Source organism: Pogona vitticeps, chromosome 2 (genome assembly GCF_051106095.1).
Source record: "Pogona vitticeps strain Pit_001003342236 chromosome 2, PviZW2.1, whole genome shotgun sequence".
Lineage (NCBI taxonomy): Eukaryota > Metazoa > Chordata > Lepidosauria > Squamata > Agamidae > Pogona > Pogona vitticeps.
The window spans coordinates 86,405,862-86,432,819 of record NC_135784.1 but is presented as its reverse complement, the minus strand read 5'-3'; the positions used below and the strand labels follow the sequence as shown (position 1 = coordinate 86,432,819).

Sequence of the window (26,958 nt, the reverse complement as noted above, 5' to 3'; positions counted from 1 at the left end):
AAACCCTCTATGTTCTCATGTCTCTGCGTGATCCACTGTTCCTCACTTCTTTAGATTTCTTGTCTGTTGACCAACCTACCTAGCATGCTTCTTTCTTTTCCCCATAGTTTCCAAATGTAACTGAGGCTTAGTGCTTTAAAATTCCTGTAGGGGCCCATTCTTATCACTGCCCTCCCACTTTAGATCGCTCTATTATCTGCTCATTTCCTTAAGCCTCGTCCTTCACTTAGGGGTTGTCCACACAGTGGTGTTGTCTCTGGACATTCTGGGGTTGTTATGGGAGTTTTCTCATCAGATGGTCAAAGTACTGGAGCATCGGCTTCAGGATCTGTCCTTCCAGTGAGCACTCGGGATTTGATTTCCTTCAGAATGGATAGGTTTGTTCTCTTTGCAGTCCACGGGACTAGTAAGAGTCTCCTCCAGCACCACAGTTCAAAAGCATCAATTCTTCGGCAGTTAGCTTTCTTTATGGTCCAGCTCTCACTTCCATACATTGCTACAGGAAAAACCATAACTTAGACTATGCAGACCTTTGTCAGCAAGGTGATGTCTCTGTCCTTTAAGATGCTGTCTAGGTCTGTCATTGTTTTCCTCCCAAGAAGCAGGCATTTTTTAATTTTGTGACTGCTGTCCCCATCTGCAGTGATCATGGAGCCCAAGAAAGGAAAATCTGTCAGTGCCTCCATATCTTCCCCTTCTCTTTGCCAGGAGGTGATGGGACCAGTGGCCATGATCTTAGTTTTTTTGATGTTGAGCTTCAGGCCATTTTTGCGCTCTCCTCTTTCACCCTCATTACAAGGTTCCTTAATTCCTCCTCACTTTCTGCCATCAGAGTAGTATCATCTGCATATCGGAGGTTGTTGATATTTTTTCTGGCAATCTTAATTCCGGTTTGGGATTCATCCAGTCCAGCCTTTCGCATGATGTATTCTGCATATAAGTTAAATAAGCAGGGAGACAATATACAGCCTTGTCGTACTCCTTTCCCAATTTTGAACCAATCAGTTGTTCCATATCCAGTTCTAACTGTTGCTTCCTGACCCACATATAGATTTCTCAAGAGACAGACAAGGTGATTAATCACTCCCATTTCTTTAAGGACTTGCCATAGTTTGTTCTGGTCCACACAGTCAAAGGTTTTTGCGTACTCAATGAAGCAGTCAATGCAGGTTTTGTTTTGGTCCCTCTTTAACTCTATTGACATGATTTTCAGTCTGTGTGTTGTGTGTGTACACTGGGATGCAGCACTAGTATCATGGGCACAAATGCTCAGTGTAGACCTGTTCTTTGTTTTCCTTTAGGTTCCTCTTTTCCAGCCCATTGTGTATTCTATTTTTTTTATTTCTGCTTTCTTGCTTAGGAGTTCTTTGTATTCATATTTTATTATATCCTGAGACTAGCTCTCAGTTCTCAATTTTCCTCTTGTGATATCTATTCACAACCAAACTGACATCTTTCCTTCCCCTCACAGAACGTAGACTGCAAATTCTCTCCCCAAAGCAACTAGATGAACATTCCAAGTCACCTTACCAACAAACCCAATGGTTGTTAGATATTTCTCCATCACAGGCAAAATTCAATATAATGTGCTAGCAAAGGAGGTAATGCCATTTCCCCTACTGAGATATTCATTCTATAGTTTGGTTATAGCCATGCAGTTTCCCAGAGAACCATCATTTCCCACTTGGCCAGCACCTTATCATTTTAATTCCCTCTCTGTGACACCCTGCACCTCTGCCAATACCACTCAGTCTAGTCTTTTTGCATATTTTCTATATTTCCAGCTCTGCATTACTTTCTGTATGAATATTTCTGCACGCTTGCACACACACACACACAGAGAGAGACAGAGACAGAGACAGAGACAGTGACAGAGAGATCAAATTCCACACAACAGTGTATATAACACACGGTACTGTCAATACACCTACTACCAACCTGCAGCGGCTTCCTAACGGTTCACATCAGGGGTTATGGTGTCTCAGCCCAACCTACCTGACCTGGCTTCTGCTAGGATCCACAGTCTTCAACTTTTACATCTCTCTCTAAGCTTTCTTTTAGTCATTCATTCTTACAGGGCCTGTAGCTTGTATTTTTGTGCTAGATTGCCTGCATTAGTTTTTGTGACAAAGCTGACTGCCCAATTTTAGAGGCTGTTAAATTCGCTTTGTATGGTAGTGGGATTAAAAAGCACAGGCCTCCGCAAAAGTGCTCTTATACTGCCAGGTGCTCTTTCCTTTTGCCAGGAAAAAGAGGGCTTAGCTAGGCATGGGGAGTACAAGAAAACGGCATATTGCACTTTATTGCCATAATGTAGTGCTGGAGGAGGGGGAAGAAGAGGAGTAAATGGCATGTATAAATTAGTTTCCAATAAGATGATGTTTCTGCCCGGAGCTAACTTGCCCAGCACTAGATGGACTGGGCAGATGTACAGGATGTGTTTGTGTGAGACCACGGGAGGCCTTATAATTCAAGATTGCCATTGAGGTGTTTGATAATGTGAGTGAAATGGCTGTGTGCAAACCAATTTGTCTATTTTAAGTCACTGTTTCAGATCATCAAGTGTGTGTTTGGCAGAAGGATCACATAGTTCTTGCATTTTATTTCAGAACCCTCTGGCTGTCATGTACTGTCACGCAGTGCCTCCCATGTTTGTAGGTGCATTCTTGGTCCTGTATCTACATGCACTTTTGTGTTTGCTGTTGTGCACTTTGGTGAGAATTCTGTGTTCATCTCTCTGTGTATGTGTGTGTGTGTATATCCATTTGCACGTACATGAAGCAGCATACTTTCTTATCTCTGTGTTTTATCATAGGTTTGCCTGATAGGAAGTTGAACATAATTCCTTCTCTATATGTAAGCATGCTCCCCCCTCTCACAAGCTGCAGGCAGCGGGGCTAGGGAATGGGGTGGGGGGCTGCAAGTTGTTAAATCAGTGAGTTATGAAATGCCTTTATATCCAGGACAGGGGTTTTAATTAAATTAATTGCCAGCAATGCTGTAAAAGTGCTGAGGGGTAATAACCGGAGCGTTATGGCGCCGTTTATCTTCCCCACGTAAATTAGCTGCAACACCTTACTACACTAGGCAGCCAGACGTGAGTAGGGTGCAATTGCTGGGCAGGTTGGCTTCCTGGGAGCTGCCTAAAACAAGGGGTGCCCTCATGTCCCTGAAGGCATCTCTTTAGCAGCTGCAAAAAGTGGCCAGTGCCATTAACACACATCTGGATGATACAGGGGTCCAGTGGGTGTCCGGGATCCAACTCAGCAAAGGAGCTGTGCACACTAATCCACACTGCCCTCTTCTGGGTTGCTGGGGAAGATGCAAGGAATTAGGTTGTGGATGAGCCATGCCTGCAGAAATTCACACGTCTGCACAAATGTTAGATGTGGGTTTAGTAAGCAAATACGTAATTTAGACAGAAGTGGCTGTGTCTTGAATGCTTGCTCAGTTACTATGGGGCAAGGAAAGAAAGAGGCCTGATATTACTGGGACAGCAGAAAGAAGGTTAAGCAGAGAGCAGGTGCTTCAAAGGAAGTAAACCAAGACCCAGCGTACAAAAACGATGACATCCATGCATAGAACCAGCAAAGTGAGGCAGTTGCCTTGGGCAGAAGATTCAGAGTGTCATGAAAAATCAGCAAACTGTTAGTTGTTTAATTTGCTGTTTTTATTGCTAGAAATGTGATTTATTTTGCCTCTTCTGCCCAAATAAGCCAACGGGCTTTAGGTACAATGCATTAGTAATAGCCCCATGTTGAGCAGAGGGATCTGCTATCCTTCTTTAGGTCTCCACTGGAGAGGCAAATCTCAGGGTGATCAGTGCTCAAATCTAACTGAGGTAACTTTAAAGCTTGGGAATGTCTCTGCAGCCATTCCCTGCTGGTACCAGGGCTCACTTGCTAAGCACAGAGGTGTTTTTATGTACCTTATGCTTGTGTAGTCTTGGCGTACTTAAAAGCCATAAGAGGAAGGGACTGCAAAGAGAGTCATTGGGTTCATACAACGGAGCCCATTACACCATTTGGAATGAGTCAGGGCCTGGTGTTCCAGCACTGAGACTTGTGAACCTTCATTTCATATAAGCCTTGGCTTGAAATATGGAGGAAGGTCAATCTGGAAGGGGAACAAGTGGCCCTCCTTCAGCAGGGGTATAAGAGCTTCCTTGTTGTCTTCCCGCAATGCTGGCTAGGACCGCTGGGAGTTGTAGTCCAGCATCTGAAGGGCCACACAGTGCAGATTTCTGCTTTACTCTGAGGAGATAAAAAAGGTGGAAGCAGTGGTGCTTCTGCTGTTCATGGACCCAGCTGTTTTCCCCTTTTATTCTGTGCTCAATAGGAAATTTGTAGCAGAGGGACTACAGCAGGGACTGACTGCCCCCAGTTATTGAAAACACACTGAATACAGTACATGATTTTGAGACTAAGCCTACCCCTTGTATGTTATTGCAGTAGTTGAAAAATAATTTCCACTTACTCACAAATGATTCTATATTTAATCGCTCCCTCTGCTTCTCTCCCCGATGAACATAAAATGCCAGTTTCTACAGCTTCGTAGCTTCTCCCAGTTTAGTCAGCTGGCCTTTCTGTGGCGAAGGAGTTTGCCTTAGCCACAGTTTTTTTCCTGCTGTCAAACAGTTTAATAAACAATCCTCTGTGGCAAAGATCACTCAAACAGTGCAGAGCTTCTGCACTTCTGAGGGGAAGTTTAGTTATTTCCAGTGTGAGTCATACCACCTCCTCTCTTCTGCGCAACCCTGTGCTCAGGATTTAATGTTCAGTGCTTCTCCTCCAATGCACTGGGTTATTTCCCTTCCACTTCCCTTCCAAATCTAGAAAGGTGTAAAGAATTTCATTCCTCATAGGTGGAAACCTGGGGAATCACAAGGAATCATGGGAAGTGTCATGTTTTTCACAGAGGCAAAGAGGTGGCTGAATTTTTGAGGCGACAGCCCAGTTGGGTTTATAGGGCTCAACTGTATGATAGGTTTAATTCCAGACAATGGGCTTAGGTTTCCTTCTGAGGCTAATAGTAATGAGGCCACACTTATAACTGTGAGCTAGCTGATAAGCCATCATTCCCGCCACATAAATTATGATCCAGAAAGACAGAATTCTGCAGTCAAAACATACACATACATACATACATACATACATACATACATACATACATACATACATACATACATACATACATACATACATACATACATACATACATACATACATACATACATACATACATACATACATACATACATACATACATACATACCTGTGCCGACATTTACACTTGTTTGCTTCCAAGAGCTAATTTTGATGAAAGATTATTCAAGGGTATATTGTAAAAGTTTTAGCTGTTATATGTTGTTATTTATTTTCTGAGATACTTCAAAACAGTAACACATTGTCATTATACATGGAACCAACTGTTAGCAAGCTACTGTGAGATATATTAATTATTTTGATATAGTGTTTGTATTTTGGAGAATAAAGAAAAAAATATGCACAGCAACTTTTCAATAAACCTTTCTATCTTGTTTTGTTTCAAAGAGAATTGAACAAGGAGAAGATAGCAATAGAGAGAATAAGGGAATACGTAGTGGAGTTTTGTGCCGCCTTCTCCAACCTGTTAGCCTCCAGATGTATTGGGTTGCCAAGCTGGAAGCAGGAAGGGTGATACTCTGGGAGGGATGTTCTACCAAATGAATTCAACAAATTCAGAGAGAACCAGATTGGAGAAAGCTGGGCTAGTGCATCATGTTGTTCTGGGCTACTTAGCCATGTTGTTGGATTATGCAAAATTAAGGAGCATCATGTTAAGTTTTTAAATGGTTCTATTCATTTGCAGTAGACAAAGGAGAACGAATAGTGTTTCTAGAAGCCATTCCCCCCCCCCCCAAATATCATAAATAGAGATGGGGGTATTCGTATACAAATATGAATATCCCCATCTCTAATACAGTGGGGTCTTGACTTGAGAACATAATCCGTATTGGAAGGCGGTTCTCAAGTCAAAAAGTTCTCAGGTCAAATCTGCATTTCCCATAGGAATGCATTGAGAACCATTTGATCCGTATCTGCTCTTTTCCGTCCATAGAAACTAATGGGAAGCTGCTATTCTGCCTTCGACCACTAGAGGGGAATATTTTGTTTCTTTTTTTCTTAGGTCAAGAAAGGTTCAGGGAAGGCAGGGAAAATACAGTCCAGGCAGTACAGGACCAGGCAGTCCGAAGACTGTCTCCCAATCCACTCTCTAAACGCTGGGACGAGTCAGGAAGCAGACAGGCACCCTTTTCACTGGCCAACAGTTAACTGAAAGTTCACATTTTGCACTTTCCCTGCCTCCCACGTGGTTTTTTTTTCAGTTCTTAACTCAAATCTAAGTACTTAAGTCAAGTCAATATTTTCCTATGAGAGTGGTTCTTAAGTCAAAATGTTCTTAACTCAAGCCGTTCTTAAGTCAAGACCCCACTGTAAATATAACCTGAGCTAGACCTTCTCACTTAGAGTTGGAGCTGAATAGGTTTCCCAGGTAAAAGATGTGCAAGAAGAACTGAAAATCACATTTGGATTGGCAGAGACAGTCTGCACTTGGGACCGACACTGCTTCTCTCATTTTGTAGCCCAGCTTTCCTGTACATTGGTAAGAGGGAAGATTAGTCTATCAGAAGGCTTTAGTGTTTTTCCCTGTAAAGAAAAGAACCCTATAAAAGCTACCCTGAGCTTCCCACTTCTTGAGGAAAGGAGGCAGAGGACAGAATATATAGTTGTGCACTGAAGACCCCCTTCCTCCATATCTACATGCCAACAAGATGTTCATGCTTACAGCTAGTGCCCCTTCTCCCTAACTTGGTGGAAAAGCCCACAAATTTTCAATCTTTTCTTCACATAAGGACTAGAAATTCATTTATTAATACCATGTTTGAAGCTGCACCTCCCAACGTATCAATGTTTGGATCAAATACCAAATCAGACTTGTGCTATAAGACAAAAGATTCATAACACAGAGCTTTAACCTTCATGCTGCATTTCTGAATTGTTTATGAAAGAGGGAACTCTGATGTGTCCAGGAGGAATCAGCAGGTTACAACTACGAACAGCCAATGCCCGTACCCACAGCAAGTAAGCCTAATCTCTTGAGACATGTCCAGTACCCCAAACAAGTAAACTAAAACAGGAGCGTCCAAATGATGAAGCCAGAAATCTGAGGCGCAACATTCTCTATCCCTTTTTCTCACTCTCTGTTGCATTTCCTAGAATGGAATTAACATATTAATGGTTCCTTATTGAGAAGTATATTATCTGTGAACTACAGAATTAAAAGACCAATAGGAGGAGGAAGAGAACAATCTTCTTCAGAGAAAAACATTGAAACCAAAAGGCAAAGACTTGTTTACACATGTCTGGTGCATTTTCTGGAACCTAGAACATTCTTACAGTAGTTTTTAAATCTAGGACATATACTGTTTCCCTGAAAATAAGACCTAACCTGAAAATAAGCTCTGGTATGATTTTTTTAGGATGCTCCTAATATAAGCCCTATTCCCAAAATAAGCCCCAGTTAATTGAAAGCCCACCATCCACAATTGCGCAGCAACAAGAAGAAGATGACATGACTGTATTTGAATAAATAGATTGTTGTACATGAAAAAAAATCCCCTGCAAATAAGCCCTAGTGTGTTTTCAGAGCAAAAATTAATATAAGACCCTGTCTTATTTTTGGGGAAACACAGTAAAATAAAAAAACATTGACTTGATTCAATGGTCCATCTCACTTAAGGCAAGATAACCCATACCTATTGTAAGTATGATAGCTATCCAGTCTTTCTTTCAAAATCCCCAAACAAGATTCCATAATTTCCTTAGCTATATTGTTCCTTATTTCCATGCAAATTAAAGCCTGATTTTGCAATTATGCACAACTTGATAGGATTTGTATACATCTTCAGCTAGATTTCATAATCAAAATCGACACAAAGTCACAACTATTGTTAAGTCACAAAAATCCACTATTGAATCAGTGGAACTTACAAGGAGTTAATTTACCACATCCCCACTGATTCAATGGGTCTACTCTACAGTAGTTGCAACTTACTGGATTTCAGCCAATGGATAACAGAACTCACCATACTGAATATAAATAGGCTCCTTTAGGAATGCAAATTAGCTTGGAAAGGAAAGGCCTCTTTCAGGTGCATGTGCATCTAAATGGGAAAATGTTGATAACCATGGTAACTAAAATAGAACCTCCAGGTATACCCCTGAATACCAGATACTGGGGGCAGAAAACAAGGGAATGCTCTTGCCTTCATACCCTGTTTGTCAGTTTCCTGGGGCTGTTGAACAAAGAATAACAGACAAAAAGCATCTGGCTGCAATAGAACAGGACTTTTCTGCCCTTAAGAACATAAAGGCATGTGCACATTCTATATTTTTGTGATCAATGATTAAATTATTTAAGGTTGCTCTCACTCTTTTCTTTAAACACTTGGTAAATATTCATTGATTTCTAATCAGCTGTTTCTAACATTGGTTTAGTTGCAAATTTATTTATATGTTACATTTAAATCCTTCTCCTCCTCCTCCTCACTCTCTAGATGGTTTACAATTTATTTATACAGACCAGGCATTCCAAACCCCCCCCAGCAATCTGGGTGCCTCGCTTAACGGGTGCTCCGTTTAGCGATGAAATTGCTTAGCGACAACTTTTTCGGAGTGTTTTTGTGCTTCATTTAGCGATGGTCCCTATGGGCGATTTTCGCTTAGCGATGCTTGGGACCATGCTTTGCATAGCAATTAAATTTTGGGTCCCCTGTTTCGCTTAACGATGGTTTAAACAGCCTCATGTTTGCTTTTTTAAAATGTTTTTCTGTTATTTATAAAATTAAAGTTTACTGCTTAAAATGTTTGAAATCATAAAGTGCACTTAATAAACCCTTTGTTAACCAAATTTGACTTTGTTCTGACTCTTTTTGAATTTGTTGTTGTATTTTTTCCCCCATTGAGATGCACTGAATAGGTTTCAATTCATTTCAGTTGGGGAACTGCATTTCGCTTAGCGATGTTTCCTATGGCGATTTTCGCTTAAGGACGGCAATCCATTCCTATTGGAACGGATTATCTGTTTTCAATGCATTTCAATGGGAAACTGCATTTTGCTTAGCAATGAAATCGCTTAGCAGCGATTTTTTTGGAACGAATTTACATCGCTAAGCGAGGCACCACTGTACTGATCTTGGAAGGATAGAAGGTTGAGACAACCTGGAGCTGGCTACTTGGGATTGAACTTGGGTCATGAGCACAGTTTTGGCTGCAGTGCTGCAGTTTAACCACTGCACCACAAGGTTCCTTCACCTAGTGATGCCGCCATGGCTGAAATGCAATAGTCAGTCTGAATGTTACATCTAGCATGTCCATAATTCCCATAGGTAATACTACCCTGAACTTTAACATCTCTGTAATTAAATCAAGATTTAATATAAATTGTTTTCTTCTTCTCTGGTTCTGAGCAATCTATGAGGTTGGGATTAAGTAAACAGCTAAACTGCCATATTTGTATATGCTAAGATTTTGCATGTTGTCAGTCTTACTACTGGAAAAGGACATGTCCTCTTCCTGCACATGTTCAGGAATTATTTACTCATTATTATAAGCCAAGCACATACAGTGGTGCCTCAACTTACGAATGCCTCCTACTTATGAACATTTCGACTTATGAACAGCTCCGGTCACAAAATTTTGCTTCGACTTGCGACCAGAGCTTCCACTTAAGAACAGGGGCAGGGGAAAAGAGCAGGAAATTCAAATACTGTATGTCAATGGCCAATCAGAGAAGGATGTATTTGTGAGCTATGACATGTCATGACCCAAGGGGTGGATGTCATACTACATAAGGCAGACATTGGAGAGACACATATGGAAATTCCAATATGTTTTGCAAGAATATACTGCATGAGAGTATTTTCTTTATGTTTAAAATGGTGGCTTTGTAGCAGAGCTGCCAGATTCCATACTGTCATGGATTCAGTTTGTCTATCACTGATCTGAATCTGGATTTCTCCTGCCCAGCACTCTAATATTTCTTCCCCAAGATAAATTGGTGTAAAACTTCCAGACTGATTATTGGCCACACTGACAAGTGATGAGGACTTTAGCCCAATATACACAGAGGACACCAGTTTGTTGAAGGCATGTCTAACCAACATATTTTGGTACAATGTTCAAGATAAAGTTGAGAGATAATGCAGGTACTGTGTGAAATGCACATGGTAATACAGACAGTGTATTTCAGAACCTGAAGTTCCATGTGGGAGAGTGCACAAGAGTATGGACTGAATGTCTACAAGGAAACTAAATTGAGAGGTGGCTGGTGTGGTTTGTGGTTGAAGGGGACTTGGGAACACAGTGGAGAACTGGTACGATGTGATTCTATAACAAGAGCACCAAGAGATGAGACAATTCGAGTCAGGCATGCTTGCATTGCACATATGAGAAGTCTGGCATGAGGAACCAGTAGGAAGCATGTAGGTAGACTGAAAAAACTGGAAGCCTGAATAGAAATGTAAATGAAAACACTCTGTTTTCAGGCTTTTAATACTTTCTGGGGCACAGAGGAACTCTGGCATGAGGAGAGCTCATGATAAACTTGCAGGTGAAGAAGACAGTATAATGGGGGGAGCTAGTAGGAAGGAAGTTGGTGGATTTGGAGCATATTGGGAATGGGATATGTAGGTAGCAGGTAAAAAGTGTGGGTGGAGAGCAGGCAGAGAGCATGCTCAGAGTTAATTCCCCTGAATTCCATTCTGTTTAATTGCTTATTAAATTCTAAGCAGCCAATTATCAGCAGCAATTACAGCTCTGCACAGTGACACAATCGCCGCTTTAGCATTTGTTAATCAAATGCTTATTTAGGACTCAGTTTTATTAGCTGTTGCTGGAGGGGAAAGCCCAATCCCTCAGGCTGGGGGAGAGAGCTTGAGAATTTTCCCTCCATATTCTTATCTTCCATAATATGTCTCCAGACTCTTCTCTCCCTTGGGATTTGAAATCTCCCCTTACATTGCAATATGTCCTTTAGAAGCATGAAGCACTTCAAAGCCATGGGGGGGAAAGTAGCCATTAGATGGCTTAAAGGAATGATAGCAGTTGAGGGCATCAGGGATGATGTATTCACTCATCACATGAGACCATAATTCAGTTGAGCACACCTACTTTATATGTAGAAAGTCCCAGGTTAAATCCATGGCATCTCCAGTTAGAAAGAACAGCAGGGCCAGGTATTCTATGCAATGCAGCAGAATGAATCAAACTACTTTAAGGAAGTCACTAATGTGGAAGGGAAAGGGAAAGATACATGAAAGCAAGAATCAGTGTCCAAATGCTACAAGCAAGACTTCTTAAAATGTTGGCCTTAGTGAAGATAAGGAGGCTGATTTGGGCTCAGTTTGAAACAACAAAATGCAAAACTGGGAAAAGTTACTTTTGGGGCTATTTTTGAACTATACCTGGGAGAATCTCTCTAGATTCTGGGGTATTCTGAGAGCTATTGTCCAAACTAATAGCAACAACATTCACATGCTCTTGAAAAAACATCAGGAAACAGATGATAGTAAAGGCCTTCCTGACCCTGGATAGTTACTATTACCAGTTGAAATAGATCAGTGGTTCTTAACGTGGGCGATAATGCCCCCCAGGGGGCAATTTCATTTTTCAGGGGGGCGGTAGAACGAAAAGGGGCGGTGTGGGGGCGGTGGAACAGAAGGGGGCGGTAGGGGGGCGCTGGAGCAAACCAAACCTATGAAGGCAGCTGCAGCCGTGGTGCTGCTCACTGAATTTAAAAAAAGAATTTTAAACTGCTACAAGGCAATATACAACCCTAATTTGCTTCTCTATTTCCTTAATATAAAGTCTACTATCTACAGAATTTCTCTCTAACATTGCTCTGCTTTTTCAAAAAAATTATTTTGAGACCCAAGTGGGTTGCTATCTTGAATTTAGGGTTCAGACAGCAGCAAAATCAATATTCCTTTCCTTTCAAACAAATACTCTATTATTCTAAGATTCTCCGATTCTTAAAATTCTGTTACGACTTGTAGCTGAAGTGACAAAACCAACTGCTAGCATATTGTTGCCAGCAATGACAATAATATGCTAGCTGACATATTATTGGTCAGTATGAAGACTAAGTCTTTTGGTGAAACTAGAATGGGCCATTATTACATAGTCCTGGCTATGTTTTCATCAGGATGTGGCCAGAAGCCATGGAGACATATTGTTTTTCATTGCCACCCTTTAGTATCAGAGGTAGTTTGTGGAAGATAAAGTGAAGCTTTTATCAAGCTGCATTTTTCAAGCTTTGGAATACACAGGCTTGTGTCCAGTAAGGATCATCTTGCTGGTGGAAGGAGAAATTAGGCTGCTTCCCTACCTTAATTTTCTTTCTCCTGTGCTGCCCTCATTCTCCATTGCCACGACACCAAACTCAGTTACCCAACTCACACTTAACAGCAGATCTGAAGTGGTCTGCAAGAGGGAGGGGCATCACTGAAAACTGTCTCCTTCCCTCTTTTGAAAGGGGACAGTTCCTTCTATCAGTGGAGTGACTTCCACTGGATAAAAACCTCAGCACCCTTTTTTCATTTTCATGTCTTGTTTTGTGTTTTGTCCATTGGTGATTGATTGATTAGGCATCGTTCAGTCTTGAGAGACTATGGTATATTGCTCTGTATGGAGGACTTGGAACAGCATCTAGTGTGGCTGAGAAGGCCAATTTGAGAGTGACCATCCCTTCCACACTGAAGACAAATACAGTCTGTCCCCTGTCCAGCTCCCTGATTTTGCTGCTTTTGTGACTTCCTCTTTGCCTCGGCCTGCTGGACAAGGGTCACTTCAAATTGGGAGAGGCTGTGATGCAACGCCTGCCTCCAGACTGAACACTCAAATGTCAAGGTTTCCAATCTGTTGAGGTCCATTCCTAAGGCCTTCAGATCCTGCTTGCAGATATCCTTGTATCGCAGCTGGGGTCTCCCTCTGGGGCGATTTCGCTGCACTAATTCTTCATACAGGAGATATTTTGGAATCCGATGTCAAAAGGATCTGATGTTGAGGCATCAAAAACTACGGTGCCCTTCATTCCCCCATGAAAGGACCTGATGATGTTAAGGAGTCAAGGTCGACATCCAATCTTGGGAAGTATTTTAAAAAGCCCCTCCCTGCTAACCAAATCAAAGGGCTTTGTGAGATCTATGAAGGCCACAAAGAGTGGCTGTTGTTGTTCCCTACATTTCTCCTGCAACTGTCTGAGGGAGAATACCATGGCAGTGGTGGATCTATTAGCTCGCAATCCACACTGTGATTCTGGAAAGACTCTGTCTGCAAGGACCTGCAGTCTCTTCAGCACAACATGGGCAAGCAACGCTGAGAAGAGAGATGCCAGGGTAGTTATTGCAGTCGCTCCTGTCTCCTTTGTTCTTATACAGTGTGACAATGTTTGGTTCGCTTTTGAATTCTTGTTGTGCTCTGTAAAACATTTTGTGTTTCTCTTTGTATAGTACTGTACTTTTTAATGTGCACTTCAGTTCGATATTATATTTTGATTTCTCAGTTTTATGATTTCAAATTTTTTGTGCTCTTCGTGTAAACTTTTTGTGTAGAGATATATATACAGTGGTGCCTCGCTTGATGACAATAATCCGTTCCAGCAAAATCGCTGTACAGCAAAATCATCATCAAGCGAAAGTAAAAAACCCATTAAATGCATTAAAAACTGGTTAATTTATTCTAATGGGGAAAATACCTCATCGTCCAGTGAAGATCCTCCATAGGGAGGACATTTTCTGGTGCCTGTAAAGCGAGCAATCAGTCCTAAACACAGCGGGGAGCCATTTTGCACAGCGGGGAGCCATTTTGTGACCCATCGATCAGCTGTTTCAAAACCATTATTAAGCGAAAAATCGGTTCCCGAAGCAGGGAACCAATCGTCGTAAAGTGGATTTCCCCCATTTAAACATTGTTTTGTGATCGCTATTGCAATCACAAAAAACTCATTGTAAAGCGGATTCGTCATGGAGCGGGGTAATCGTCAAGCAGGGCACCACTGTATATAATTTGTAGCTCTGATTTTTGTTGCTTTCCTTCTGTAAAAATTTTGTGTCTTTTTAACCCTTTTTATAGTGTGCATGAATATGTATTTTCCTTGAATCTTAATTTAATTTCAGAGTTTTGATCTTGAAATTTTTAGTTCCTGCATTGCGGTTTGTTTTTAAGCCCTTTTTATATTTCTTTTTGCATCTCAAAATTCACTTAAATGTTACTGTTTTTTCCCCCCGGGCATTTCATTTTCTTGCAATTGAATTTTATTTTCAGGGGTCATTGGATTTAAGTGTCTTAAATATAAATAAATAAATAAATAAATAAATAAATAAATAAATAAATAAATAAATAAATAAATAAATAAATAAATAAATAAATAAATAAATAAATAAATAAATAAATAAATAAATAAGAAAGATATCGCCATGGGGAGGGGGCAATGATAACTTCTTCAATGGCTCAAGGGGGCGTTTCTTTCAAAAAGGTTAAGAACCACTGAAATAGATCAACCTATAACTTCCATCTTCCACAGCTGCTAAAAGGTGATAGGATGTGTAGTCTAATATATCTGAAGAGCAATAGTGGTGGGGAAAGTGGCAATAGATAATACTGGGCTAGCTGAATACATAGTCTAACTTGGTATAAGCCTGCTTTCTTTGAAATGATGCAATGCACCACGAGAAACTGGAATTTATGCAGCAGGAAGCAAGGCCTGAGGGCCTTCAAAGAAGCAGCAAACCTTGCCCACTGGCATCATAGAGCCTTTCCTTGGAATATTGTGGCTGCATTGGCTTGGAGCAGGACTCCTCTGTTTCAATCATATTTGGGCAACTACAATCAAGGACAGGGAATTGCTCCAATGAAGAGGCAGTGGGATGATAATACAGCCACTGAAAGATAATTAGTTCCACTTTTAACTTTTCTTCAATAGCATGAATAGTAGCTATATATATATTTTCCGTTGCATCTGAGCATGAGAGAGGAACAGTTCTGGTTGTGAACAGATGGCTAGCCAAAATATGTAGTGTCCATCTGTACATGGAGAGCCAAAATGGAGTGCATGCTCCTAAGAAAATAATGCATTTTATTTGTTTATACTGTAATGGCTGGAATCCTTGTTGTTGAGTTACAACATAACATTACGCTGCTTAAATGTGCTGGGCATTCCACTCCAATTGCGCAATCGGTTGGGTGGTTCCCATTTCAACCAACTATGCAATATGCTGGCAGACGTGCTTCGTAAATAGCATTTCTGCCTTGGCACAGTTGCTCCTAATGTTGAGTTACATAGCATAGCTACTCAATAGGATTTCAGCCTGTCTTACTTTATCTTAGTTACTATTTTTTTTCATAGCTATAATACCATATTATAATTCCACACAAAACCTTAAAAGCAACCACAAACTAAAGCACAATTAAAAACACAGAGTTACACTGAGTGCGAAGTCCTGCTGTACAGAATACTATCTGGGGAAAGACAAGGTATATGTCTCACACAGGCATAATTATATGTGCATATGCGAGATCCAGAATGTTTAGATGGACTTGTGTATCATGAAAATGTCTATCTATTCTTTTGGAAATCAGACAAGAAAGGACATCATTTCTTGTAAAATTGCTTAGCTTACAATCTAATAAGCAAAACCACTGCCACGCAACATTAGGAGGAAAAGCTGTCTTTAATGTGTGCTCTTTCTCATCAGTTTGACAGTCTAGTAAATAATATTCCTTATGATAGCAACACATTAGAGCCAAAGCATATCTTAATAAGTTCAAATCACATCCATGCTAAGGATCCAGATTCAAAAGAGGTATTGGCACTGACACTACCAATGCGCTGTCACTGTTTACAGTGTCTACTAGAAAGAAAAGCTGCAGACTTACAGGCTTCACCCCAGGATGAAGAATATCTGCTAGTTTTAGATACAGACCAGAAGAAAAGTCACTTCTAAGGTTTATGTTAACTACGTTTGCCCCAGGGAGGAAGGAGATGATGTGTTGGTGCAACTGCAGCATGCCACCTGCAAATCCACTCAGAGGATATGGCTCTTTTTTCAAACCTATGGCACCAAGTGGGGACACATCTATTGAATTTTCATCCCTACCACCCCACAACGTCCTTTGTACATCCAACTGTCCTGCCTGCTTTGGGACAAAACCAGGCTCCCACATCAGGTAGGAGAGACTGTCAAGCATCTCAGCCTCACAAGTTAATCAGGAGCAAATGTTAACCTGTGGTTAAAGCTTATTCAATTGATCTACTGATTAGATTAATCTAAGTTTGGAGATCTAGGCAGACTATTGAACTAGGACTGAAAATACCTGAGGTGGGTTTCGAGCCAACTTTCTGCTGCAGATGTTTGGCATGCTCATGAGTAAGACATTTTTCTTAAACCTTTTTCTGATCTGTAGAATGGAAATAAAATCTGCTCCCTTCAGCAGACGGATCTTGAGAGCACAGCTAACCAAAACATTGCTGCTTATTTCTTCTATAGTATTATACTTTTATCCCACTCTCAAATAAGTACCAGGTCAGCATATTTCTTTGTTTGTTAATTAGATGTATCTCCTATCTTTATTTCAGTGAGCTAAAGATACAGTAAATGGGTCTCCTATTTCATACTTCATTGTCACAACAACCTTGTGAGTTAATCCAAGAGAGTGTGACTGGTGCAAACTCATACTCCAAATTGTGGCTGATGTAGAATGCTTGCTTGTGTGGTTTATATGTTGTTGTTTTACATTAAGCATACAATAAAATGTAAACTGCAGATTACAATAAAACTGTTATAAAAGCACAGTGATCATATGAGCCCAGAATCCCCTTATCTAAGGGTCAATCTAGATTAGATGGCAGGAAATCAGATCTCCATGTTATTGTTTTTTTTAAAAAGCCAAATAGAATTGGTACGGAGTAGAATCAGATTGGAACTGCAGTGCAGCAGTGGGAGGACGATTCCAACGTTTTTCTTACATCTTTCATATACCATCTAGAATTGCTGCTCACTCTAATGGCAAAACATGTGAAGGTATCACGTAATGTAATGTGTCATGTGGTGGGAGAAACACAAAGGATGAAGCTTATCCACATGGTCTAAATACTCCCCAATAGTATGGGATCACTGGACACAGAATTGCTCCTTTTCCATTTGCAGTTTCAGCCTTAGTAGTAGGTAGGAAGGAGTGCCTGCGTCAGCCAGCAGATTTTGAGTATTATGGAAGGGCAGAAAATGGGTAGTTATTTATTGTCTCCATGCTGGGAAGAGCTACTTATAGAATATTCTGATTCATTTGTCAAAATAGTGTGACTGGCTTTAGATGCTATTGATAATTCATTGGATGTAGGGGTGGTGGTGGTGGTTTCTGACATTTGCTACTCTTCCTCAAGAAGCAAAACATCTTGGGCAGGCCTTACCTCTGTCTGTCTGTCTGTCTGTCTGTCTGTCTGTCATGGGGAGGGGTTAGAATTCAGGAACCTCCTGTACTGTATATTTAACAGTGTACAATATCATGAACTTTCTCTTGGAGACACACTATGAAGCTTAAGAAGAGGTATTGATGCTGACAGGTGATTGTACTGCCGTTGAGGGAGTGAGGCTGAGTTGGGCGAGGAGGGCATGGAAATAGCAGCTGACTGGCTTGAGGCCTCAGAAGTAATGAGGGGGAGAGGGTGGGGGAGGCAAAATACCAAGGTAGAGTAGCAACAAAAGGGGGTTGAGCCTTATGGGTAGGGCGCCCCATGGAAAGAAAGATGGGGCTCTCTTGTACCTTTAACGATTGCTTACAAACCTGGATTTTTAGCAGGCTTTCTTTATCACACTGTAATGCCGCAGGAATAAGAGTACCTGCAAGAGCTGTAAATTCCCGTTTATACCCGTACAAACATTAAAAGCCGGGGAGGCCTGTGCCCCCTTACATCAAGTCTTCCTGCTGACGAAGAAGTGAGGAGAAACAAACGACGGCAGAGACGAGATGAGGAGGCTGGGGAAGTGAGAAGCAGAAGCTGCGGATGCAAGGGGAGAAGCTCCAGCTGGGAGGGATTCATTTGGCAGTGCGTTTTGTGTGGCCTGGCAACTCGCCCTTCCCCCCCCCCCACCTCACGTCTAAGGCCTCTTTGGCGGCTGCCTGGCGAGGAGGGGGAGCCGAGCTGCCCCCCTGAGTCTAAGGAAAGAGGCCCCGCTTGCCCCCCAATCCCCACCCCCAGGCCCTCCGCTTGACAGGTGGGACCCTCTTCTTGCTCAGCCCGGCCCGGGTGCCGCCGAGGGGGGGGGAGGCCCCGCCTTGCCCTGCCCGGCCCAGGCGCCGAGTCCTCCGGCGGCGGCGGCGGCAATCAGCGCTGGTGGAGCAGAGGGGGGCCAGAGGGGAAGGAGCGGGATCAGCGCAGCCTGGCATGACGAGACGAGGCCCCCGGAGAAGTGAGCTATGTCCCTTATTGGTCACACTACATTTCTTTTTCATTAGCAGTTAAATGCAGACATGAGGGATCGGCGCAGGTTCACTGGGCGCCTGCCGTGCAGCATTTCCTGCCGTGATGGATTAGCCCCGGTGGAGGCTGCGGGGTAGGGATGGGGGAGCCTCTTGCAGCAGCCCCAGCTGTGCAGGCCTGGTGCGGGGGGGGGCGGCCCTCCGGGATGTATCCCCGAGGAGGAGGAGAAGCAGAGGCAGAGGCAAGAATTGAGAGGGAGAAAGAAAGCGAGGCTCACAGTGGCAGGGCACGGGAGAGGGGCGACTTCCATATCGCACATGGCTATGTCTTGCGAGTAGCACTAACGCCCGTTTTCGCAATATGTCTGGGAGATGCGAGCACGTTTCCCCAGTGTATCTATTTGGTTAGCGAACAGTTCTTCTCTTTTATTATGGGATTGAATCTAAAAACCTTGTCAGTGCTTTCAAAACCTCTGAAATTATAGTAACTAAGCACTGTATCTCTTTGAAACACGAGAAATCATCCAAATATAGGGCATCTGGATATTGAATAGTGCAATCCTATGTATGCATGCAGAAGTAAGTCTCTTTGGATTCAACTACCCTCTTCCTCTCTGGTAATTAAGTGTAGGATTGCAGCCTATATATATTTGGTGCTGTGGCAAAATAAAAAAAAAATTGAAACTAAAGGTTTGACTGTTGAGTTAAATGGGGAGCTGGTTTGAGTTCTTTAATATCGATATAATATCCCATAGTTTCTGTGTGGGGGGGAGGTGTCCTCATGGAAAATGACATCCCCATGTCTTGCCTTTATAGTATGTGGTAAGTAGACAGGGAGAGTGGAGTCTCCAAGGCTTCCACTTGATGAAGGCTTTTTTTCAGGCTGGTGAACAGGGTGGGTAGGCGGTGGTGCTTCCTCCATGCTCTGAAGGCCGGCCAGCCCCACGTTCTCCAACCACCAAGAGTTCTGCAGATCTGATAAGGAGTCCACCTTCTGGCAAGAGGGAGTTTCCAGGAAGTGTGTGTGTGGGGGGGGAGAAGGAATCACAAAAGGCCTAGTGCAGCTGCAGGGATGATGACATTTTTAATACTCATTTTTTAAAAAAGTTTTGAACTGGCATAATGCTAGATCAATGCAAAGATAAAATAGAAGCAGGTTTTCTTTTTTAAAGAGGGAGATTTGGGACTGCAGGTTATCCTGCAGTCTAAAACCTCTTGTATTTGGCACCTGTTTTTGCAAACCCTATAGATTCCCACAGACAGTGTTTACTCCAACTCAGGCATTCACACATGCCAAAGCGATTCATAATAAATCTCATTCATAATTTTATTAAAGAGAACATGGGTGTTTTTAAAAAAAACTTCCAACAACAAAAAAAGCCCCTGCTTAGTTGTACATCATGTATGAAGAATTTTTAAAATTGATTTCAGGCTTACAAAGCCAGGAGTCTTATAATGTGTAGCTGTGCTCTAACGAACACCTTTAGTGGTATAGCTCAGTGAGGGGGAGCACTTAGGTGTGGAGTCAGGAGTTTGATTCTGTATTGTGCCTTGTAGAATAACAGCCAGCCTGTGTGGTCTTGGACAAGCTGTACGGTCCCAGAGCGCCCCCAGAAGATGGGAATGGTAAATAGCTTCTGAGTGCTCTATATGTAGAATACCCTGGGAAGGGTCACTGTAAGTCAGAATCAAAGACATGTAGGAATAATTATATTTTCATTTCAAGTTCCTTGTTGTCTATGCACCAGCACATTTTATTGCTGTTATGTTTCTGACCATATGGCCTGCTCCCTCCCAAGCATAGGCAACAATCCGATATTTTGTAACAATCTCCAACCACATAGATCCAATCTAATTTTACGTTTTACTCCAACAAAAGCCAATGGCAAAACTGGTCAGTATTTTTGTGTAATGTGCGACCAAGTTGGAACCAACTTACAGTGACCATAAATACTTTCAATGTAAGTGAAATATCTAGGGTGTGGGTTTTACCATTGCCACCCTCTTTCTCCATTAATTGTGTTTATATCTTGCTTTTTCTCCAAGGAACACAAGATGCCATTTTATCCTCATAATAACCCCCTGAAATAGGTTAGGCTGAAGGATATCGACTGCCCCAAAGTAAACCCCAAATGAGTTTGTTGCTGACTGGGGACTTAAACCCATGTCTCCTGAGTTTTAGTGACATATTTTTAACCACTGCACCTTGTTGGCTATATTGCTGTAATTACAGAAATATAAATTGCAGCTATTTTTTTTATCACTTATTTTCAGAGTGAACTTTTGGTTTCCCAAAAGGAGACAGAGCAAAATTTAAGGCATAGAAATGGGAGTCTCAACCAAACTTTTGAAAAACCACTGGAAGACTCTAGTAATTATCATCCAAAAAAAGTAACTTTCCCAAACTCTGGTTTAAATGTGTTCATCAGTTCTGTTTGCAAGTTACAGTAATGCCAACAGGTTGTTCTTTTTTCTCTACATAACACATTGACTGCTTGATTTTGAACAGGGGATTTGGGGTTCATCCAGGAAGATGCTGAGAGCATCAGCAGAACAATAGGGTGGGATTCAAGGATGTTGTGGTTCAAAGCCAAAGTGGTGAGGCAGTCCCAAAGGCTACCAGAGCTGAGTTTTCTAAACTTGCTGGCATCTTGAGTGTACCACTTTAACAGTGTTATCTTTTAAGATTTTAAATAGTTCCATTGGAATGCCATCACCTCCATTGGCCTTGTTCTTAGCCGTGCTTTCTAAGGCTCACTTGAATTCACTCTCCAGGAAGTCTGGCTCAAGGTCAGCAACCACAACTATTTGGGTTGTCCAGGACATCCAGATCTTTCTGGTGTAATTCCTCTGTGTACATATTCTTGCCACCTCTTCTTGATTTGTTCTGCTTCTGTGAGGTCCCTACAATTTTTGTCCTTTATCATGTCCATTTTTGCACAAAATGTTCCTTTAACATCTCCAATTTTCTTGAACAGATCTCTGGTTTTTCCCTTTCTATTAATTTCCTCTATTTCTTTGCACTGTTCATTTAAGAAGGCCCTCTTGTCTCTCCTTGCTATTCTTTGGAAGTCTGCATTCAATTTTCTGTAACTTACCCTATCTCCCTTGCATTTGGTTTCCCTTCTCTTCTCTGCTATTCCTAAGGCCTCGTATGGACAGCCACTTTGCTTTCTTGCATTTCCTTTTCTTTGGGATGGTTTTTGTTGCTGCTTCCTGTACAATGTTATGAGCCTCATCCATAGTTCTTCAGGCACTCTGTCCACTAAATTGAGTTCCTTAAATCTGTTCTTCACTTCCATTGTGTATTCATAAGGGATTTGGTTTAGATTATACCTGACTAGCACAGTGTTTTTTCCTACTTTCTTCAATTTAAGCTTGAGTTTTGCTATAAGAGGCTGATGATCAGAGCCACAATCAGCTCCAGGTCTTGTTTTTGCTGTTGTTATAGAGCTTCTCCATCTTTGGCTTTGGTACGTATTTCATATACACAGCTTTAAAGGAACCATACGTACAAGTAGTACCACAAAAGTTGTCAGTTTTCTGTTTGGAATATATATACTGTACAGTCAAGTATCAACATAATTATTAACAGTAGGCATGCCCATAGATATATAGTAGAGCACATGTCCGCAATCAGAGGTTCACCCATACTGCCAATGGTAAAGCAGTAATAGAACCCAATATACAACCAATAACCCCTACTGTGCTGCAATCACTTGCAGGCATTTGCATTAAAATGGATTCCTTTCACCTTTGGCCACTGATTTAACAGAAAATGCCGCCTTACAGCAATGTATCACATTGGGTTATACAATTCTTTTCATTTCCTTCATTTTCTGGAAGTGTTTCTGATGTTTCCATGACCTCCTACTGTAAAATATTAATTGCTACTGGTAAATGTCAGTGATTGAGAATGTTTGACATTTGCTGCAACCTAGACCCAGCCCTTGTAAGGGAAAGGCCATTGGGGCTTTCCACTGGGCCCTCATCCCTATGGTATTTGTTACATATAGAAAGCCTAAGAACATGACCATTCCTTTTGGCTATGGGGACAGCAGCATGGCTGAGAGCTTTTGCTACAGTTACTTTCATTAATGTTACAGACCAATTAACTGAGTAATTAGTCAAGGTCCCCAAAGAACTGCTGCTACACTGATTACAGTGAAAGAAAAAGGACGCTTTGCCCTTTAACAAAATAAGTTTGATGTTGGAGGACTGTGGGCCTGATGGCCGGGGAAGCAACAGCGCCATAACCTTCAGTTGTGGAATAAAGGGCTATGCAATCTCAGCAAAGAATAAATTAGATCTACTGCAGGGGTGGGCAAAACACAGCCTGCAGGCTATATTGCCCCCTTTCCTGCATTCAATGTCATGGTATTGGGTTGTGTTTTTTTTAAATCCAAATTAAAACAAGGCATAGTGTGTGTACTTGCTTTTAAGAGAAGAATCACAACCCAGAAGTCTCTCAGAAGCATGATTTTCCATTAAAACAGTGTACGCTCTCCCCACATACTTTGTGTTAACTCAGATTTTTGATGTGCAGTTTTGTTCCTGTGCTGCTGCCCAGTTCTTGCAGTGTATCGTGGGATGCAGCGCGCAGGTGGGTATAGCCCCTGACAAATTTATGATGTTGGAGCCCAGACCCGTGTATGTAGCCCACCTTGATCTAATGGAATCTGCACAGAGTCCATGGTGGCAGCATCATCCTTGAGCATTCTAATTCTACTGTGCCAGTTTCTAACCAACTCTTCTTCTTTTTTGTTTTGCTCAGGTGCCCAGCAGAGTGCCACAGTGCCCATCCCTGTGCCTGGCTCAGCTTCTGACTTGCTCCCTCACTTCCTTCTGGAGCCTGAGGATGTTTATATTGTCAAGAACAAGCCGGTGACACTAGCTTGCAAAGCTGTTCCTGCCACCCAGATCTACTTCAAGTGCAATGGGGAGTGGGTGCACCAGGGTGACCACATCATACAACGCAGTAAGGATAAAAGCACTGGTGAGTGTTTAACAAAGGCATCAAGTGGGTCACAGAAGCATTTATGTTTCCATGGCTATATGATTGACTCCTGACTTCTGTCCCAATACTGATTTGGCTTTAGGAGGATCTCGTAGGAGGACACGTCTATCACACCCATCTAAGTTAGCAATGTAGAGCTTGGAAGAGTTACCTTTTGGAGCTACAGCTCCCATAGTCCTTCAGCAAGCATGTCAATTGGGGATTGTAACCCAAGAATTAACCTTTCCAAGCTGTGTTTTGGAACTTTGTTCTGGGCCTTATATTTTTAAATAAAGTACATTTGCAAAGCTTATATAGCACACACATTTTCAGTTTCTTTTGCTTTACATAATTTATTCCATAATTGTTGTCATTTTACACAATTTAGTCTGCTTTTGCTAGTCAAGGGCAAAGGAAAGAAATGTTGTGCCCACCTCACCAATCTATGTTAAATGAACTACAAATCCTATCACTCTGTACATGTCCTACACTTCTGCAGAAGGCAGCACACACCTCGCCCTGTCTAGAGCCCTTCCACTCTTTGATCTCTCTTCCCTTTCTTCTTTGCCTTCTGGTGTCCGGCAGGCCTGCCCCTCATGGAGGTGCGGATTGACATCTCACGGCAGCAGGTGGAGAAGATCTTTGGCTTGGAAGAGTACTGGTGCCAGTGTGTCGCCTGGAGCTCTTCTGGCACCACCAAGAGTCAGAAGGCGTATGTGCGCATTGCTTGTGAGTGACACTCTGCTGATCCTCCTGGCTGCCCAGGATCCTTCCTAGGGCCTAAGGTCACCCACCGCCCTATCCTTAAGCTGTTTCCCCACAACCTTTCCTCTTGCCAAGAGGCTCTTTTGCCATTCAGTACGATTGATGGGTAAGTCACCACCTGAATTCTGCAGCTGGGAGCTGGAGCATAACCATTGAGAGTAGTTGAATAGATAGTGACTGATTGAGCATTGGTGCTGATGGGGAGTAAATGAGCCTTTGCCAGCAGAGAAGTAGGTTCCCATGACACCGCGTCTTTGGTATCCTTATCGTCTTGTTCTGAGCTTCTTCTTTTTTCTAGATCTGCGGAAGAATTTTGAGCAGGAGCCAGTGGCCAAAGAGGTCTCTATTGAACAGGGGATTGTGCTGCCATGCCGCCCTCCAGAGGGGATCCCACCAGCCGAAGTGAGTATTGACCCTCTGTGCTCCTTCTTGGCAGTAGCAGGAAGCTATTGGGTCCGAATGGTTCAAAGCCCAATTATTTTGGTACAGCCAGAAAAGATTGATGGGATCAATACAAAAGGCGGTACCCACCTCCCAGGTCTATCTTTGCCATTGTGTGGTGGCTGTGGAAAATCTAGAGTGGGCTCATGGTAACCCACTATCTTCTGCATCCATCACCACTGCTGCTTGATTGATTGATTACAGCTTATCTCTCTGTAGAGCTCATTAACTCACTTTTTCGGAGCCTCTGTTGGGGCTGCCTCTGGTGCTGACTAGCCTGTCAATCTCTGTCCCTCACTAGGTCAGTGCCAGCCAAGATGTGTTTCCCTCTGAGACACGTTGCAGTCACAGTATCCTTACAGGCTTTTGTGCAGCCTGACCCCAACCCTGCCCCATGTGTGGCTTGTGTCTCCCCAAGGTTGAATGGCTACGCAATGAAGAGCTCGTGGATCCCGCTCTGGACCCCAATTTCTACATCACGCTGGAGCACAGCCTGGTTCTGAAGCAGGCCCGCCTGGCTGACACGGGCAACTATACATGTGTGGCCAAGAACATTGTCGCCCGTCGCCGCAGCTCATCCGCTGCTGTCACTGTCTATGGTAGGGCCCATTCATGGGAGGAAAGGGCCACCACTGGGGAATATCCGCCTTCCCATAAGCCCATGGACCATGAATCTAGCCGTTTGGGATGCTTGAAGCTTACCATGTTCTTGAGCCACAGAGATTGGGTTCAGCTGTAGGACAAGGAGAAACTGAGTGAGGACCGCAGTCCAGCACCCAGCAGCTTCTTGGTCTTCAGCTCAGCTCAGATGAACATGTCAAAGTCACAGTCCTACACATCCTGAAGGAGCAGGTTTAGGAAGACTTGAGCGATGGTGTACTCAACTAGTTTAGCATGTGACAAAGAAAGGATTGGGCTAGGAAAATTCCCCACAGGGGAATGCTGCATGACCTCCTTCCCACTCCTCCAAGTGTTCACCCCTTCTGCTTGTGACTCCTTCTGCATACCCCCCACCCCCACCCCCATGTTTTCCTGTGTATTCTCTCAGAACTGTATTTTACAATTCAAGCTCTGAGGGAAGCTTGAATCCCGGAGTAAACCATCTTGCCCAAAGGCAGCCAAAGGCCCCCAGGCCCCAGGAGTCACTCTGCTTCCAGTGGGAGCGCCAGCTCCTTTCAGCCCTCAGCCCTTCCCAGCCCCTGGGCCAACTGTCAGGAACTCTGGCTGATGCTGTCCCTTCCCCCCAGTGAATGGCGGCTGGTCGACGTGGACGGACTGGTCAGCCTGCAGCACCAGCTGTGGACGGGGCTGGCAGAAGCGAAGCCGGAGCTGCACCAACCCAACGCCACTCAACGGGGGGGCCTTCTGTGAGGGCCAGAATGTGCAGAAAAGTTCCTGCGCCACCCTGTGCCCAGGTACAGCCCCTGCCACTGCTGCGCACCGGCTCCCGTACCTCTGCTCGCTCCCATCCTCTATGCCAAAGCCAGGGTACCTGTGGCCCTCCAGCCAATTCCCATCCGCTCTCACCCTTAGCCAGGCTAGCAGGAGACTGATGGGAAGAGGAGGACAACAACATCTGGAGGGGGCCACAGGTTTCCACGGGCCCACATAAGCACTCATGCCCCTGCCCCTTGGTTAGGAAACGGAGACATGCCAAACCCAGAATAGGTGAAGCTACACACTTTCGCACCACCTTTCACTCACCATTCCTGGGCCTTTTTCCTGTTTTAGCTCGGGGTCTTGGCAGGGGTGGGGGAGACTCCCATTTCTAACAGCTCTGGCTGCTGTGCGCTGACCCCTTTATATCCCTGCCTTTGTCCTCTTCCCCAGGGCAACCCTGCTGGATTGACAGTGAACCTGGAGTAGTGCCATGTGTCTGAGGCATGTCTCTCTGTGTCCACAGCTCTGTTTGAGTGGATGCCCCCTTCCAGTTGGTGCCCTGAGCCTTGCCTTTCCCTCCCCTTGCTCTACCCCTCTTCTCCAACCCATCCATGTGTCTATGTTTGTCCCCTTCCCATCTTTGAGCCCTTGTCCTTTTGAGGCATGTTATCAGAGCTTGGAAAAGTTGCTTTTTGTGTTGTTTTTGAACTCACCTGCCAGGACCTCCCAGTAAGTATGGCTGCTGGCCATGCTAGATTGGGGGGATTCTAGGATATATAGGTTTTTTCCCCCTCAAGTAACTCCTTCAAGTTCTGCGTATTAAAAAATGTGTCAGGGACTCCCTTTTCTCAGTTAGAG

General features: G+C 43.1%; 1 protein-coding gene across 3 annotated transcripts in view; it reads left to right on the top strand.

Annotated features, from left to right (window-relative positions):
- The window catches only part of UNC5A (unc-5 netrin receptor A), a 110,274-nt gene that overhangs the window by 69,289 nt on the left and 14,027 nt on the right, over nt 1-26,958 (top strand). The window contains exons 1-6 of one of the 3 annotated variants that reach the window (XM_020790854.3): nt 18,374-18,508; nt 23,293-23,514; nt 24,100-24,243; nt 24,578-24,681; nt 25,139-25,319; nt 25,968-26,135. In XM_020790854.3, coding sequence (XP_020646513.2) covers nt 18,484-18,508; nt 23,293-23,514; nt 24,100-24,243; nt 24,578-24,681; nt 25,139-25,319; nt 25,968-26,135 — 844 coding nt within the window. In that variant the 5' untranslated portion in view covers nt 18,374-18,483. Of the gene's footprint in view, nt 1-18,373; nt 18,509-23,292; nt 23,515-24,099; nt 24,244-24,577; nt 24,682-25,138; nt 25,320-25,967; nt 26,136-26,958 lie in introns of those variants that run through there. The other 2 variants (XM_072989955.2, XM_072989956.2) reach the window with 2 other exon arrangements.